The sequence below is a fragment of the Pomacea canaliculata genome, linkage group LG13 (assembly GCF_003073045.1).
Source record: "Pomacea canaliculata isolate SZHN2017 linkage group LG13, ASM307304v1, whole genome shotgun sequence".
In the NCBI taxonomy this organism is placed as follows: Eukaryota; Metazoa; Mollusca; class Gastropoda; order Architaenioglossa; family Ampullariidae; genus Pomacea; species Pomacea canaliculata.
Genome location: NC_037602.1, coordinates 17,017,727 through 17,029,874, shown reverse-complemented (window position 1 = coordinate 17,029,874; position 12,148 = coordinate 17,017,727). Strand labels below are relative to the sequence as shown.

General features: G+C 38.6%; 2 protein-coding genes across 4 annotated transcripts in view; one reads left to right on the top strand and one right to left on the bottom strand.

Annotated features, from left to right (window-relative positions):
• Positions 1-5,206: 5,206 nt before the first annotated feature.
• On the bottom strand, positions 5,207-9,526 carry LOC112553752. Of its 2 annotated transcripts, none has more exons than XM_025221170.1 (6): positions 9,485-9,526; positions 8,333-8,631; positions 7,714-7,800; positions 6,676-7,396; positions 6,117-6,319; positions 5,207-5,796 (listed from the first exon to the last, which is right to left on the bottom strand). In XM_025221170.1, exons 2-6 carry the CDS (start codon positions 8,609-8,611, stop codon positions 5,734-5,736), a joined length of 1,353 nt encoding a protein of 450 aa, XP_025076955.1. In that variant the 5' UTR covers positions 8,612-8,631; positions 9,485-9,526; the 3' UTR covers positions 5,207-5,733. The 2 variants fall into 2 exon arrangements, with proteins under 2 accessions (XP_025076955.1, XP_025076956.1); XM_025221171.1 differs by lacking the exon at positions 9,485-9,526 and adding an exon at positions 9,054-9,304.
• Positions 9,516-12,148, top strand: part of LOC112553753 — an 8,884-nt gene continuing 6,251 nt past the window's right edge. The window contains exons 1-3 of one of the 2 annotated variants that reach the window (XM_025221172.1): positions 9,516-9,647; positions 10,270-10,339; positions 10,759-10,840. In XM_025221172.1, coding sequence (XP_025076957.1) covers positions 10,276-10,339; positions 10,759-10,840 — 146 coding nt within the window. In that variant the 5' untranslated portion in view covers positions 9,516-9,647; positions 10,270-10,275. The other variant, XM_025221173.1, reaches the window with a different exon arrangement.

The following is a 12,148-nucleotide window of genomic DNA, read 5'->3' as shown; positions in this document are numbered from 1 at the left end:
GCTATTGTTACATGTTCAGATTCTCCGGCTGGGGTCTGAAAGAAAAGGATAAAGACAATCACAGAGAGAGAGAAAATCTGTGAGTACAAACATTTCCATCCCAGTGTACATAAAGAGCATGTGTCTTTATGCGTTTTTCTCATCAATCCTCACTGTGGATAAAAAATAAACCAAACTAATAAACATGTTGGAGTGCAAGGCATCAAAGTCTTACAGCTTAATCAGTTTTTCGTGGGAGTACTGAGGCAGCAAGACGAGATGGACTAATAGGGAGCGGCGGAGAGATGGAAGGGCCGGTGGCCCACGAGAGTAAGTACATGGCGGAAAAAGCGAGTCGCAGGTGTGATGCAGGCGGGACACACCAGGGCCTCACCTGCGGGTTAAGACCAAATTAAGGCGACAGCTGTCGGGGTGGATATCGTTCAGGGAGTAGTCAAGCGACCTGAGGCTGGTCCTTCCCGTGTGATCAGCCTGCGACCCGTGGCCCTTGGGTGACGGTGGCGGAGTTTGTGTGTTCGCTTGAGTAGAAAATCTCTGGCTGCCTCTCCTGGTCTATCATCAACCATCCACATTCAATGATATGTTCACTATAGTAGACGTATCGTCCTTTTACCATCGAGAGCAGAGCATGTGAGAAAAGTTTCACTAACAACTCATTTTTCACTTTTTACACCAATCAGCATAGTTGTCGATAGTTGTGATTGTAGTTAATTGACTAGTCCGCCTGTTCATCTTCCTCTGCTGATTTACGACTCTCTCCACCCTCGTGTTTGCTCCTTGATTCCTCTTCGTCTTCTATGTTGGTCTTTTACTACTGATATGCATCGTCGTTTCTCTTTTTGTCCTTCTGTCCCTGTCTCCTACTTGTCTTAAGCGACGTTTAAGAAGCTTGGAGGTGATATATTTTAAAACACTTTCAAGGTTTGTAGTCATTAGTTCTTTGGTCTACTCTGGTAAGAGTGGAGAGGCAGGAGGTTGGGGAAGATGAACAACAGTGTCTGTTCTCTGGCAGACACAGAAGTTTTGGGGAAGTCCACTCTGATCATTTTTTCATACTACCGTTTGCTCCTTTCCCTGCTTCCTCCTAAACTGCCTTGAATAGACTATCATTTAAGGTTTGCATTTACTGCAATAAAAGACAGATTATGCGATCACTGTCTCATCATCAATCATCATCATCCTCATCATACCTTGGTCTTGGGTTAGGGTTATGATTCAATGCAGAAAATGTCCCTGCAGTAATGTTTTCCTTGAGAGCCCTCGTTCACACTTCAGGGCAGGACGGGAGCAAAGGCTGTCGCCGTGATGGTCCCGTCTTGAATCCGGCAAAGTTCATTATAGTCACGCGTGAGCGGGTTCTGGTACGCTGGGCGGCCTCGTCCTGACAGAAAATGCGTCAAGAAACTCAGGTTCTGACAGCACTAAGCTTTCATGGCTGTCTCCAGCGCCCGTCGCTCATTAGGCAGGTAATGGCCGCGGTATCGCACACTCTTAGGATGGGACAGTCAGGAATTTGTAGCTAGTTTGTAATGCTTGGTGTAGAAATTTGACTTGACAAAAATTATGTGTAGACGACAGTTTTTAGCTCTCTTGTCGTGGGAGGTTAGCAGTGGTCAGATCAAAGCAGCAGTGCGTGAACGGTTTGCGCGAGCATGTGTGTGTGTGTGCGCGCGCGAGATAGAGAGCATCCGTCACATAACATTTCAATAAGACTCTATATACGATATAACTACGAATAGAGCGGTTTATCGTTCCTCTAGGTTGGATATTGGTATTTGCTGTTTGATGAGAAGAGGAACTAGCTTTTTTATCAACTGTATTTGGTGGATGAGTGATTGGTCGTTTTTATTATTGATGAGCTCTGGCGGTGTGTAATTTCCACAATCAGTATTGTCATTAATGTCAATACAAGGCAGGCACTGTCTTTGATCTTCCGGCAGTACACAAACCTTTGATGAAGCTGTTCAAGCTTTGTAAACCATGCAGGAAGTGAACGAGGCTGTCATGAGACAACTTTCTTAACAAGGTGACATTTTTTTTTATTAAGCTGATAACTCGTTTATTCTTACATCGTTAAATATATATATGCTACAGTCGGTCCTGACGACAAGTCACAAGACAAGCATATGTTCAGCAATTGCCGTCAACCCTGAGAGGAACTCCACAACAGTAACATCTCCACCAGTTACAATTCTCAATGCAAACAGTATTTAATGTTTTTAATTAGTGATAATAAAGGCATACATTTCCAATATTTCAAATGGGTATTATATGATACAAACGTGTAGCAACGTTAACATTTATTTATCCGTGAACATTTTCTGTATTTCTTCACTTCTATGAGCATTAAACGACACAATCAGACACAATGCTGATTGATTCCCATGTAATTTCTCCTTGGCTGAACAATCGGGTCTTTCTAAAAAGCTCGAAATCTTATCACATAGATTCACTGCAACAAGAAGGATGCGACTGGTGTTGTCAGGAAATTTAAGTAAAATGAGTGAACTGACATTAAACATAACTCCGCAATTTTCTCTTTTCGCTCATTGTGTGGGAGTACCCGAACATACTCGTGAATTAGTTCGATATTAAAATACGGCGCTTCGAGTAGCGACATTTGATTAAAACAACATTCCTAGCTTAGGATTTCTAGTCAGATAACATCAAAGATAAGGAGCCCCGTGAGTGTCTAATGTCCGTATCAGTAAGATGTAAATGCCGCCTTAACTTGAACAAAAATTTAATTGTTTCAACAGCATAGACGTCACACAGTACTAAAAGCAAAACAAAAGAATTACTGAAAGGATGTTTCCAGCTAGCCAGCCAAACAAGCAACCAAACTGTTGCTCACATATTACTGTAGAAAGGCAAAGTTCTGCCGCATGCACTATAAACACCACTCCAAAACTAACGGAAATCACGGGAAACTTGTCAAGAACGTAAAAGCCTTAACTTTCCCCCCGACACTTGTCGGCAAATTGCTAGAAAACAAAGGCTTGCCGAAGATCAAACCACTAACGTTTACCAAATCGATGCATACTCTAGAAGGATCGTTGTAAGATAAATTCCATCCGGTCTCTTTCCTGGGTCTTGGGGAAATGTAACTCGGGGTACACTTGCAGGATGGTAGGAAGAGCAACACACACACACACGCGCGTGGTCTTTAACTGAGCGCCGCAGTCCTTGAGAGGATTGCTCACCCTAGCTGCTTAGCAGCCTGTCAGCTTTTCCCTGTCGCTTTCAAACCATGGAGCGATCCTCTTAAACGGGTCATGTTTAGCTAAACTTAACACTGTGATTTTTTTCAACGATACCTTTCATTTTTGTGTTCAAGCTTGTTGCAAATAGTGAGTTTTTTCCCCAGTAAAACACACGAGTGTCTACTGTATGTCACACTGTTCGCAGGGCTACTCATCAGGAGTTTTTCCACCACCTTTGTTTCCCTACATAACGCAAAATCACCTCTAGGTAGAAGCATTTTTCTGTCAAAACAACTAGCCAACCAACCAAGTGTCCACACCACCTAACTTCGCTTTCTGCAAAAAATCACTTTCACATAAGGCTAAACATTATACTCGTGCATACAAGGCTACTGACAGCCCAGACAATGAACGGATTGGGGCCCCTCCGCAGTGGCAGCTCTAATTGCCAAAATCCGAGGAAAACAGGCCTGGCAATCTAGCCCAAAAAGGTTGCGGTCCTTTGTCACCGCAGCAGCCAGGTAAACGAGGTGGCAGGGTCCGGCCCCGATCAAAGATTCGTCACTCAGGTAAGATGAGTGAAAAATAATCACCTACAAGCCTGGGCTCAGCTTGGAGACGCTTGTCAGGTGGCCAAGTGGTCCTGTCTGCCGGGGGGAGAAAAAAGCTGCATCCTTTACTCACAATCCTCCTCAAGCATTGAAGACCTTCTGGTGTTAAATCTATTCTCGGGAGGTGATTTTCCTTCGGCAAGGGACGCCTAGGAACGGATTGGCAGGAACTCCCATCTATGGCCAGACTTAGTGCCATGGTATCGTGATCTAAAGAGCTTTCGAGCCCCTCAGCATAAGCCCCTGTGACCACTGACGACAGGAACAACAACCACCATGTTTACGGCAGACTCTTCTGTCTCGGTGGGTGCAAGTTTTCAGAACATTGTTTTAGGCTTCTGTATTCCTCCTTCTCTCAAAAACCTTTTACGGCTAACATTTTGAGAATCTTCTCTCTTCCATATTTTTATTAAAGGAATAATAAATATATGTATCTTTTAACCGCACCCATTCACTCTCTCTCTCTCTAAAAACACACACACACTCATCCTTTTACTTGCTATCAAAGATTTCCACTGCTAGAACCACAGAACAGCTTATGATTGTTTCAGTTTTCCACGACCTAAACTAGCATGCACGAGAACAAATGGCCTTCATATCAAAGGAAAAAATTGGACATTAACAATTCAACAATTCATATTCTTCTTCTTGTCTTCTTGTTTCCTATTCGCCCCCATTGGAGCATAGGGCCGCAACCACACCCCGCCATCGGACCCGGTCCTGGGCATCCCTTTCCAGTTGGTACCATGTCATGCCAGCTGTCTCTGCCTCTCATATTCAGAAGAATACAAATAAAATGTAGATGTTACAAATAAAATGTAGATGTTTATTCAATGTTCATGACACTTTATTAAAGGGACTGGGCATACTACTGAGCACATTCCTCAAGCAACGCTAAGAGAGGGGATGGATTGTAAGCTAGCAGTCCTTTATCATGAAGAAGCCATAGTTTTCTTCTCAACTTCTGAAGTACACTGACAACTTTCTTCACATGATCACACTCCTCTGGTAGGCTTTGAATCGAGTCCTCCAGCACATGATGCCATGGTAGAATTTCTGATTCTTTGTTGCTGAGACCCACACCCGACCATCTGTCTGTTAGACTAGGAGCACTTTCATTAACGTGGGTGTGGTGACTGGAGAAAGTAGAGTCATGTTTACACCAAGTTCTCCTGCTGAAGCTGGAACCTGATGTATCAAGACTATCAGGAAGAAAACTGGTACGAACAGATGCATCTTCCTTCTCAACAGCAAGATTGCTGTCATCATTCAGAGCAGCAAAATTGCTGGCATCATCATCATCATCATCATCATCATCATCATCATCTTCATCATCAAAATTATCATTACCATCAGCATCTTTGCTGTCTGCAGCTTCTTCTCCACATGCAATATCTCCATCATCATCACCATAACTAGCAAGTAGTGCAAGTCCTATACTATGTTTAAGGACATCGTTGGCACTGTCAAGGCTGACATCTGTTTGCTCAAGCTTATGTTGTTGCTTCTCACTCAAAAAATCAGTGTCAATTCTTTTGAATAAAGCAGAAGGTTTATACCTATCCTGCAGAGCTGACATATCACATTTTCCTCCTTGTTTCAAACTTCCTTCTTTGCCTAATTTCAGAGTCTCCATTCCTGATGGACTTTGGTGTGACAGTGATGTACCAACTAAATGTTGACTGATAGCAGACTGGCAGTGATCCTTTGAGGGTGCTAGCCAAACAGGTTTAGCCAGACCTATTAATGCATTAGAAGAAATTCTTTGGTCACAGAAATCAGCAGCAGAAATGTGCAAAGCTTTGAAATCTGCCACAAGCACACGGAGGTAGTGAGTGAAATATTGCAGGAAGCGTGTCTCTGGTGATGTCAGCCAGTCTATCAATAATGAAAAATCAAAACCAATAAACTGCAGTAGCTCAATGAACTGAGTGTGTGGATCTACCAGTGATAAAAGCTCTTGTATTTCTTTGGTATCCATACTGCAACATAACCAGATGCCATCACAAGGATCACCAAGAGATTACACAATAGCTGTAATAAGGTGGAAAACAAGGATTTTCATTGGTTAGCTGCTGAGATAGCCATGAGATATATGCATGTATTTATATTTAAGTATATATAAGTGCATATTACAAACAAAGCTAGAATGGCAGTAACTGTTTACTGATTGACTTCAGGATGATGCAAATACACTTTTATCACCGATGGATAAAAACTTCTGTAAAACTCTTGTGTTTCAAAAAGCATGCAAATCCAAATACTACATTCTTAATTTCACTTGGCTGCAAAAAAAACTTACTGCTTTGACACATGCATAGATGTTCAGTAAATAAAGAAGTGCTTCCACCCATTGGTCATCTTGATCTCCATACAACAAAGGAAGCCATCTTATTCTGTCTCTTATTAAAAAGAGCGGTTCATCACGAAAAGGTTCTAGCTGCTGCTTAACAGCTGAGTGCATGGAGAACAATATAGAAGAGCAGAGACAAACACTTTCTCCATCTGAAAATCATGTTAATGGGAAAATTTATTCTCACAAACAAAGCAAATTTACAGTCATAAAATTGAAACTGTAAGGGATGCTTCAATAATTTTGTAATGAAAAATACTCAGAATGAATTATCGAATGTACCAATGCAAACACACATATTGTACAGTAGTGACCGAGTGAGAGAAATGTTCATTATAATAACCATCAAAACAAAGTATATTGTTTATTCAGCTAGCCTTATTTGGCTGGAAATGACAGCTACAATCATAAAAGGTGAAATATATTTAATGACAAACTATGTTATTAAGCCATTAAAAATACAATAAATTTCATACACATTGTTAAAAAAAATCTTGTAATTACTCACCACAACCATGAACTGCAGCGCTAACACAGATTCCACTTGCTTTCAAGGTCACACTTACTAGAAGTCCCAACAATGGATTGCAAGTCAACGATAAATCAAAAGAATTGTAGGTATGCATACTGTCCATGGTCTTCAGCTGTAACATCTGTTGGGAAAAGCCAACACCTCCAACAAAAAGTCTCTCACTGGGAAAGGACCATGAGCACTTATTTATGTGAAGTCCTTTCAAGATTTCACTAGCAAACCTGGCAAGAATTCTATCTAATGAATCTTCTTTTTCAAGTCCTCTGCAATCCAGAACAGTGTTCAACACTTCTAGACATTTTCTGAGTGAAAGTAAATCTCTTTCTTGCACATTCCCATGGATATGTTTTATGAGGTACTCCAATATCACTCTCAGAGTTGTTTCAAACATGTTTTCTATCTTTAACAATCTCTCATGAACATCTAAAGTGTTGACATACTTGAGAATCTTTTGCAGCAAACAAAGGCACAAGTAAAAGGAGGCTTGTGAATCACTAGATTCTGCTGGAATGCTGGCAGTATAAGCATGCTGTGATAACAACATGGGAAGCTTTTCCTGAAGAAGAGCTAAGCACTGAGCCTTTGAATTTCTTCCAGCCTTGCTTGAGAACAGACCACCCAACAGCTGAAGTGGCTCCAGACTATGAGCTGCTTGTGTATTTTCCAGACATGCCACCACCACAAACTCCACAGAATCCTGCATATTCAAAACTAAAGTTTTTATAACAGTTACTCTTTTGCCAAACAGTTATATACTACCAGCTTTCAAAGCTACAGCATTAAAATAAAAAATAACATGAAGCACAACGTGTAAAATTAAATATTTACATGAAATTGATTTTACCAAATACTAATCAAAAAAAGAAAAAAGTGCTTGTTAGTAAATGTACTAAGGGAAGTAATCCTTAACAATGTGGTTAGCTGAAGATGATGGCTTCCCATAATTACATAATGGTAATTGTTTTTAAACACCACTTCCGAAAAGCTTAAAGTTTGTGCTTTCTCTTCATTTACCTTTCTTCCATAATAATGAAGTATGGTCAATAAGGTACGCAGTGCATGATACCGCATAAACTGACACTGATGCTGTAGAAGCCTCAACTGTGTGGAGTGAAAAGTTTTAGTAATCACATTTTGTATCTAACATTAGAATAATTGAAGATAACAGTTTTCAACAAAGCAGTTTAATTTCTATTCTATAGTACATATAACACATGAAACAATTTTCATCTCTGAATATTTTGATATTATTATTAAATTATTGCTAAGAAATTCCAAACTAAACAAACCTGACTAGATACAGTTATTACTTGATAACGTGTATTGCAGCATTTAAACAACCACTAGAAATATATATTTTAAACTCAACAATAAGCTGCTTATAAAAATAACATTGTGAAATTCTTTGTAAAGTGACAAGACTAGGAGAAGTTTTACATTTGTTGTGTCTGTTTTAAATTGATAATCTACAGTACAGATTTGTGTGAAAGTATCATTACAGGATTATAAAAGTAAAATTTCAACATTTGTTAACTTTTTGGGAAGCGGATGGGGTGGAGTATACAAAAAGGCTAAACTTTCTTCACAAAGCAAAAAGATTGAAAAAAAAATGATACAGAGGTAAAGCACATACAATATTTATGAAGATATCTTTCTCTAGCAACTGTTTCACATATGGCTCAGTTATTTTATCGCTCTCATTTTGTTGTGCCAACAGAATCATCAATGTAACCGACGAAAGAGCTACTAGTTGATGGCAGTGACAGCAGACTGATGGCACTTTCTGGCAGACTGAAGTTGTTGCTAACAAAGTATCCTTCAATAAGCTTTGCCATTCTTCTTGGGGCCATGAGTCAAAAGACCGTCTCATTAAAGATGTGTGAATCTGTTGCCATTTTATCCATTGAGACATTCTTGAATTTTCTGCTTGAACTGAAGAAAGCAAGAAGCGAAATGTAAAGGAGAAGAAGTAAGTGTTATTTCTAATAATTTTAAAAATATGTTAATATTAATGATTGTCGCAGTTATTTTTTTATTGATCAGATCTGTTTATTCATATACACATACACATGTACGTGTGTGTGAATAAATTTGTACACATGCATAAACAAAGTACAATTTTTAAACACTCCATTCAACTATGAAATTTTTTTTAAATTAAAGATTTTGCTTGACTCGGATTATAAATGTGCTGGGTCTGGATTTCGTGATAAATACACACACTACGCAATAACTTACTATAGCCCTGATACAAGCTGTTAAATTGTCATTATTAGTTGCAGCAGTAATGAACGTAAGTAATCTTAATTATTTCGATATTTGCGTGACTTTTTTTTAGTTTTACTGTGACTCACTGGAATATAATCAACAGAGTTAGGGACTGAGAAAAAGTGACATAAGATTTTTACATTCTACCATCAGATCATTAACCTCGTGGCTAATCTTGTAATCATTATACGAGCAATGATACAATAGTTTTTGAAAATGTAAATAAAATAATCAAATACAACAAAGCATTCGAAATGATTAAGAGATTAAAAATTATTTCTTCAAAACTCTTTAAGTAATCTTATTCCGATCGTTTGGCAGTTTAAAAATTCCTCTCTGAGACTACATTTGCAGTAATACTAATCTGGGAGCAACGAAATGAAAACATAAGCAGTGACTTCTTACTATCCCCGTAGGACATTTAGAAAGTAGCTTCCTAATAGCAATAGCTTTGAAATGCGAGCTATGTATACATCTGTAGTAATCAGTAATTTATTTTATTTATCAATCATTTTACCAATTTTTGTCAGACGCAGCAGACGTCACAAGGGGCATCACTCTCAGCTAACTAAGTATATTTGGGAGTTAATTCCCCTGAAGTTATGATGCATCTGCGAGCCGTTGCAAAGACAAATTTTAACCATGTTTTGTAATGCTTGTGTAGAACGTAGCACGTTAGGGTAAGTAGTTATTTAAATAATTTTCATCGGTTAAAAACTGTTCCAAAAGTTCAAAAGTCAATAATAAGTGATGGCGGCATTTGTGATTCGCAGTACAAAGCGTACAAGCCTTAAATTTTGCTTAGCATTAGCTATAGGTCTGGCATCAGGTCAAAACAAGATCTGCTACTACTTATTGTGTAGGAAGCATCTAATATAATCAAATAAAAATGAAACATTTCAAGTAAGTTTGGATTCAAGCAAACGAAACCATTTTTTCCCACTTTGGGTCATTATCTTTCATGTTTATGCTTGTAAACGTACCGATGCCATAAAGGCGCATTGTTTTGAAGAAGTTTTCATATGGTTATAGCTTCAAGAATGATGCATTTTATATTGGGAGCTGTATTCGCGCGAATAATAAGTTTGTTAAATAAAAGTGTTTCAAGTCATTTGGTGTCACAAAGGTGACTGGCTGTCAGTCTCAGAATGTTTTAACTACAACAATTAATGTCTTTTGCAAGTCAGTTGCACTTTACCTTGACTTTATATATGTATATACATGGGAAATATATTTTAAATTATTGTTTCTTTATGGTCGGTGATGCTTACAAATGCCTGCACAATTTTTATTTTCTTGTAGGGTAAAATGTTTCAAGGTCTAAGCGCCTGGTTTTCCAACAGCACAGATGACAAAATAAAACAAGCATGGAGTAAGTTCATTACTATGCATAATAATGGCACATTAATTGAGCAGATTGATGTTGTGTATGCTATCCTATTTATATTTTATTTTTGATATTTGTTTGCAGTTCCTACACATGTTCCACCCTATGTAGCTAATATCTAGTCTAATCCATGGACTTTCAGGTTCTCTGACAAAGTTGTCATCTTGAAAATTTTAATTAAAAAACTACTTAATATATATTATGTTTTGTAATAATGAAAGATTGTAACAGTATACAGTTGTGAAGATTTAGGCTTGCCCATAGAAGTCATGATGAGGGTTTTGTCTTAGCTGTGCCACACTTACACAAGTGCGTTAAAATTAACATCGGCGTATTGTTTTCACAAAGTGATACTTTCGCTATCCAAAGATAAGCCTGTAAGAATTTCTTTTTGTAATTTCCAGGGGACAATGGTGGAACACTTGACTCTTTCGAGACTGCACAGTTCATTTTTAGTTCTGATAATGCCTGCCCTGATACAGAGAGGTGCCTTTTTTGTTTGTTGTTTTTTTATGATCAGCCAATGTATACAGCAGTGTAATAATTTCTGAGAAGGAAAATGGCTTTGCCATAACTATAAGGAGTACCCAATAGTTTCACCGCCCTTTGCTCCACTGGGGGTGATTAGGAACAATAAGAATAGTTTCACTAACTAAAATGATTCTGTAGCTAATGGTAGTCACCTGTTATTATTTTTTTTAGACTGCCACAAGAAGGTCCTTGCCCGAAAGGTCCTTTTAAGTCCTTTTTTTGCCATGCGGTCCTTTCAAATTCTCACACAGGTCCTTACATTTTCTCGTGACCCTTTAAGTCTTTATACGACGAATACAACACTTACTCTTCTAGAATCTTTGATCTTCTAGTACTACTGTGCATAGCTCTATTTCTCTCTCTCTTTCCGTTAGAGTGTGTGTGCGAGAGAGAGACACGTGAACTGACTTTTGTATTACACAAAAATGGCTTTCAGGTTTTGCAATTATTATTACTTGGAACATTAACTTTTTAAGTTATCTAATCTAAATATGCAGACAGCATCAAAATTAACTCTTTGATTATTTATTACTAGAAATACATGTATTTGAGAACATAGAGAAGACCACAGATTCATAAATAATACATCTTTCCGACCACACAAGAGAAAAACTTAAGCATTGATGACTGTCACTTAGGTCCTTACGAATGCATGAAAGGTCCTTTTAAGGTCCTTTTAAGGTCCTTTTTTGGCACCATCCCTGATCCCTGGGAACCCTGTCCTTGGGTTACGACGGTCTCGAGTTACGTCGTTTCGTGGTTACGACTCTTTATGCGACGCTCATTCCGACTTATGAGGTTTAGCGTCGCAAGTCGAACTGTACGTACGCCTCATTCCATGTGCAGCACAATATTTTACTGTACTTATGTTTATTGATAATTATGTAGGGTACTGTGTTAGGACAGGTGTTTGGATAGGCTAAGTGTTTGCAGTACTGTACTGTTATTATGGTACAGTACTGTATGAACATAATATCCGACTTACGTCGAAATTCGGTTTACGCCCGCGTAAGAATGCATCAACGTCGTAAGTCGAGGACTACCTGTATATAAAAGCTATCTCTTCATCACTGCTATTACTGTATGAATCTAATTGTATCTGTTAAAGACTAACCCGATTGCTGGAACATGTCGCGCTCAAAAGACTTCTTTCGTGTTTATAATGAACTTGTTGAACACGAAATCACAAACAGATTAACGGTTTTCAATATATTTAATGAAAAGTGCAATCACTCACTTTTTGAAAATCACAGATCCTGCAGA

Bases quoted from the DNA above. Each gene is read 5' to 3' on its own strand.
- LOC112553752 (XM_025221170.1), bottom strand. From the start codon at position 8,611: ATGTCTCAATGGATAAAATGGCAACAGATTCACACATCTTTAATGAGA. The intron at 7,801-8,332 runs GTATGTGCTTTA...CACTCCACACAG, and splicing joins AAGATATCTTCATAAATATT to TTGAGGCTTCTACAGCATCA. The intron at 7,397-7,713 runs GTAAATGAAGAG...TTGAATATGCAG, and splicing joins TTCATTATTATGGAAGAAAG to GATTCTGTGGAGTTTGTGGT.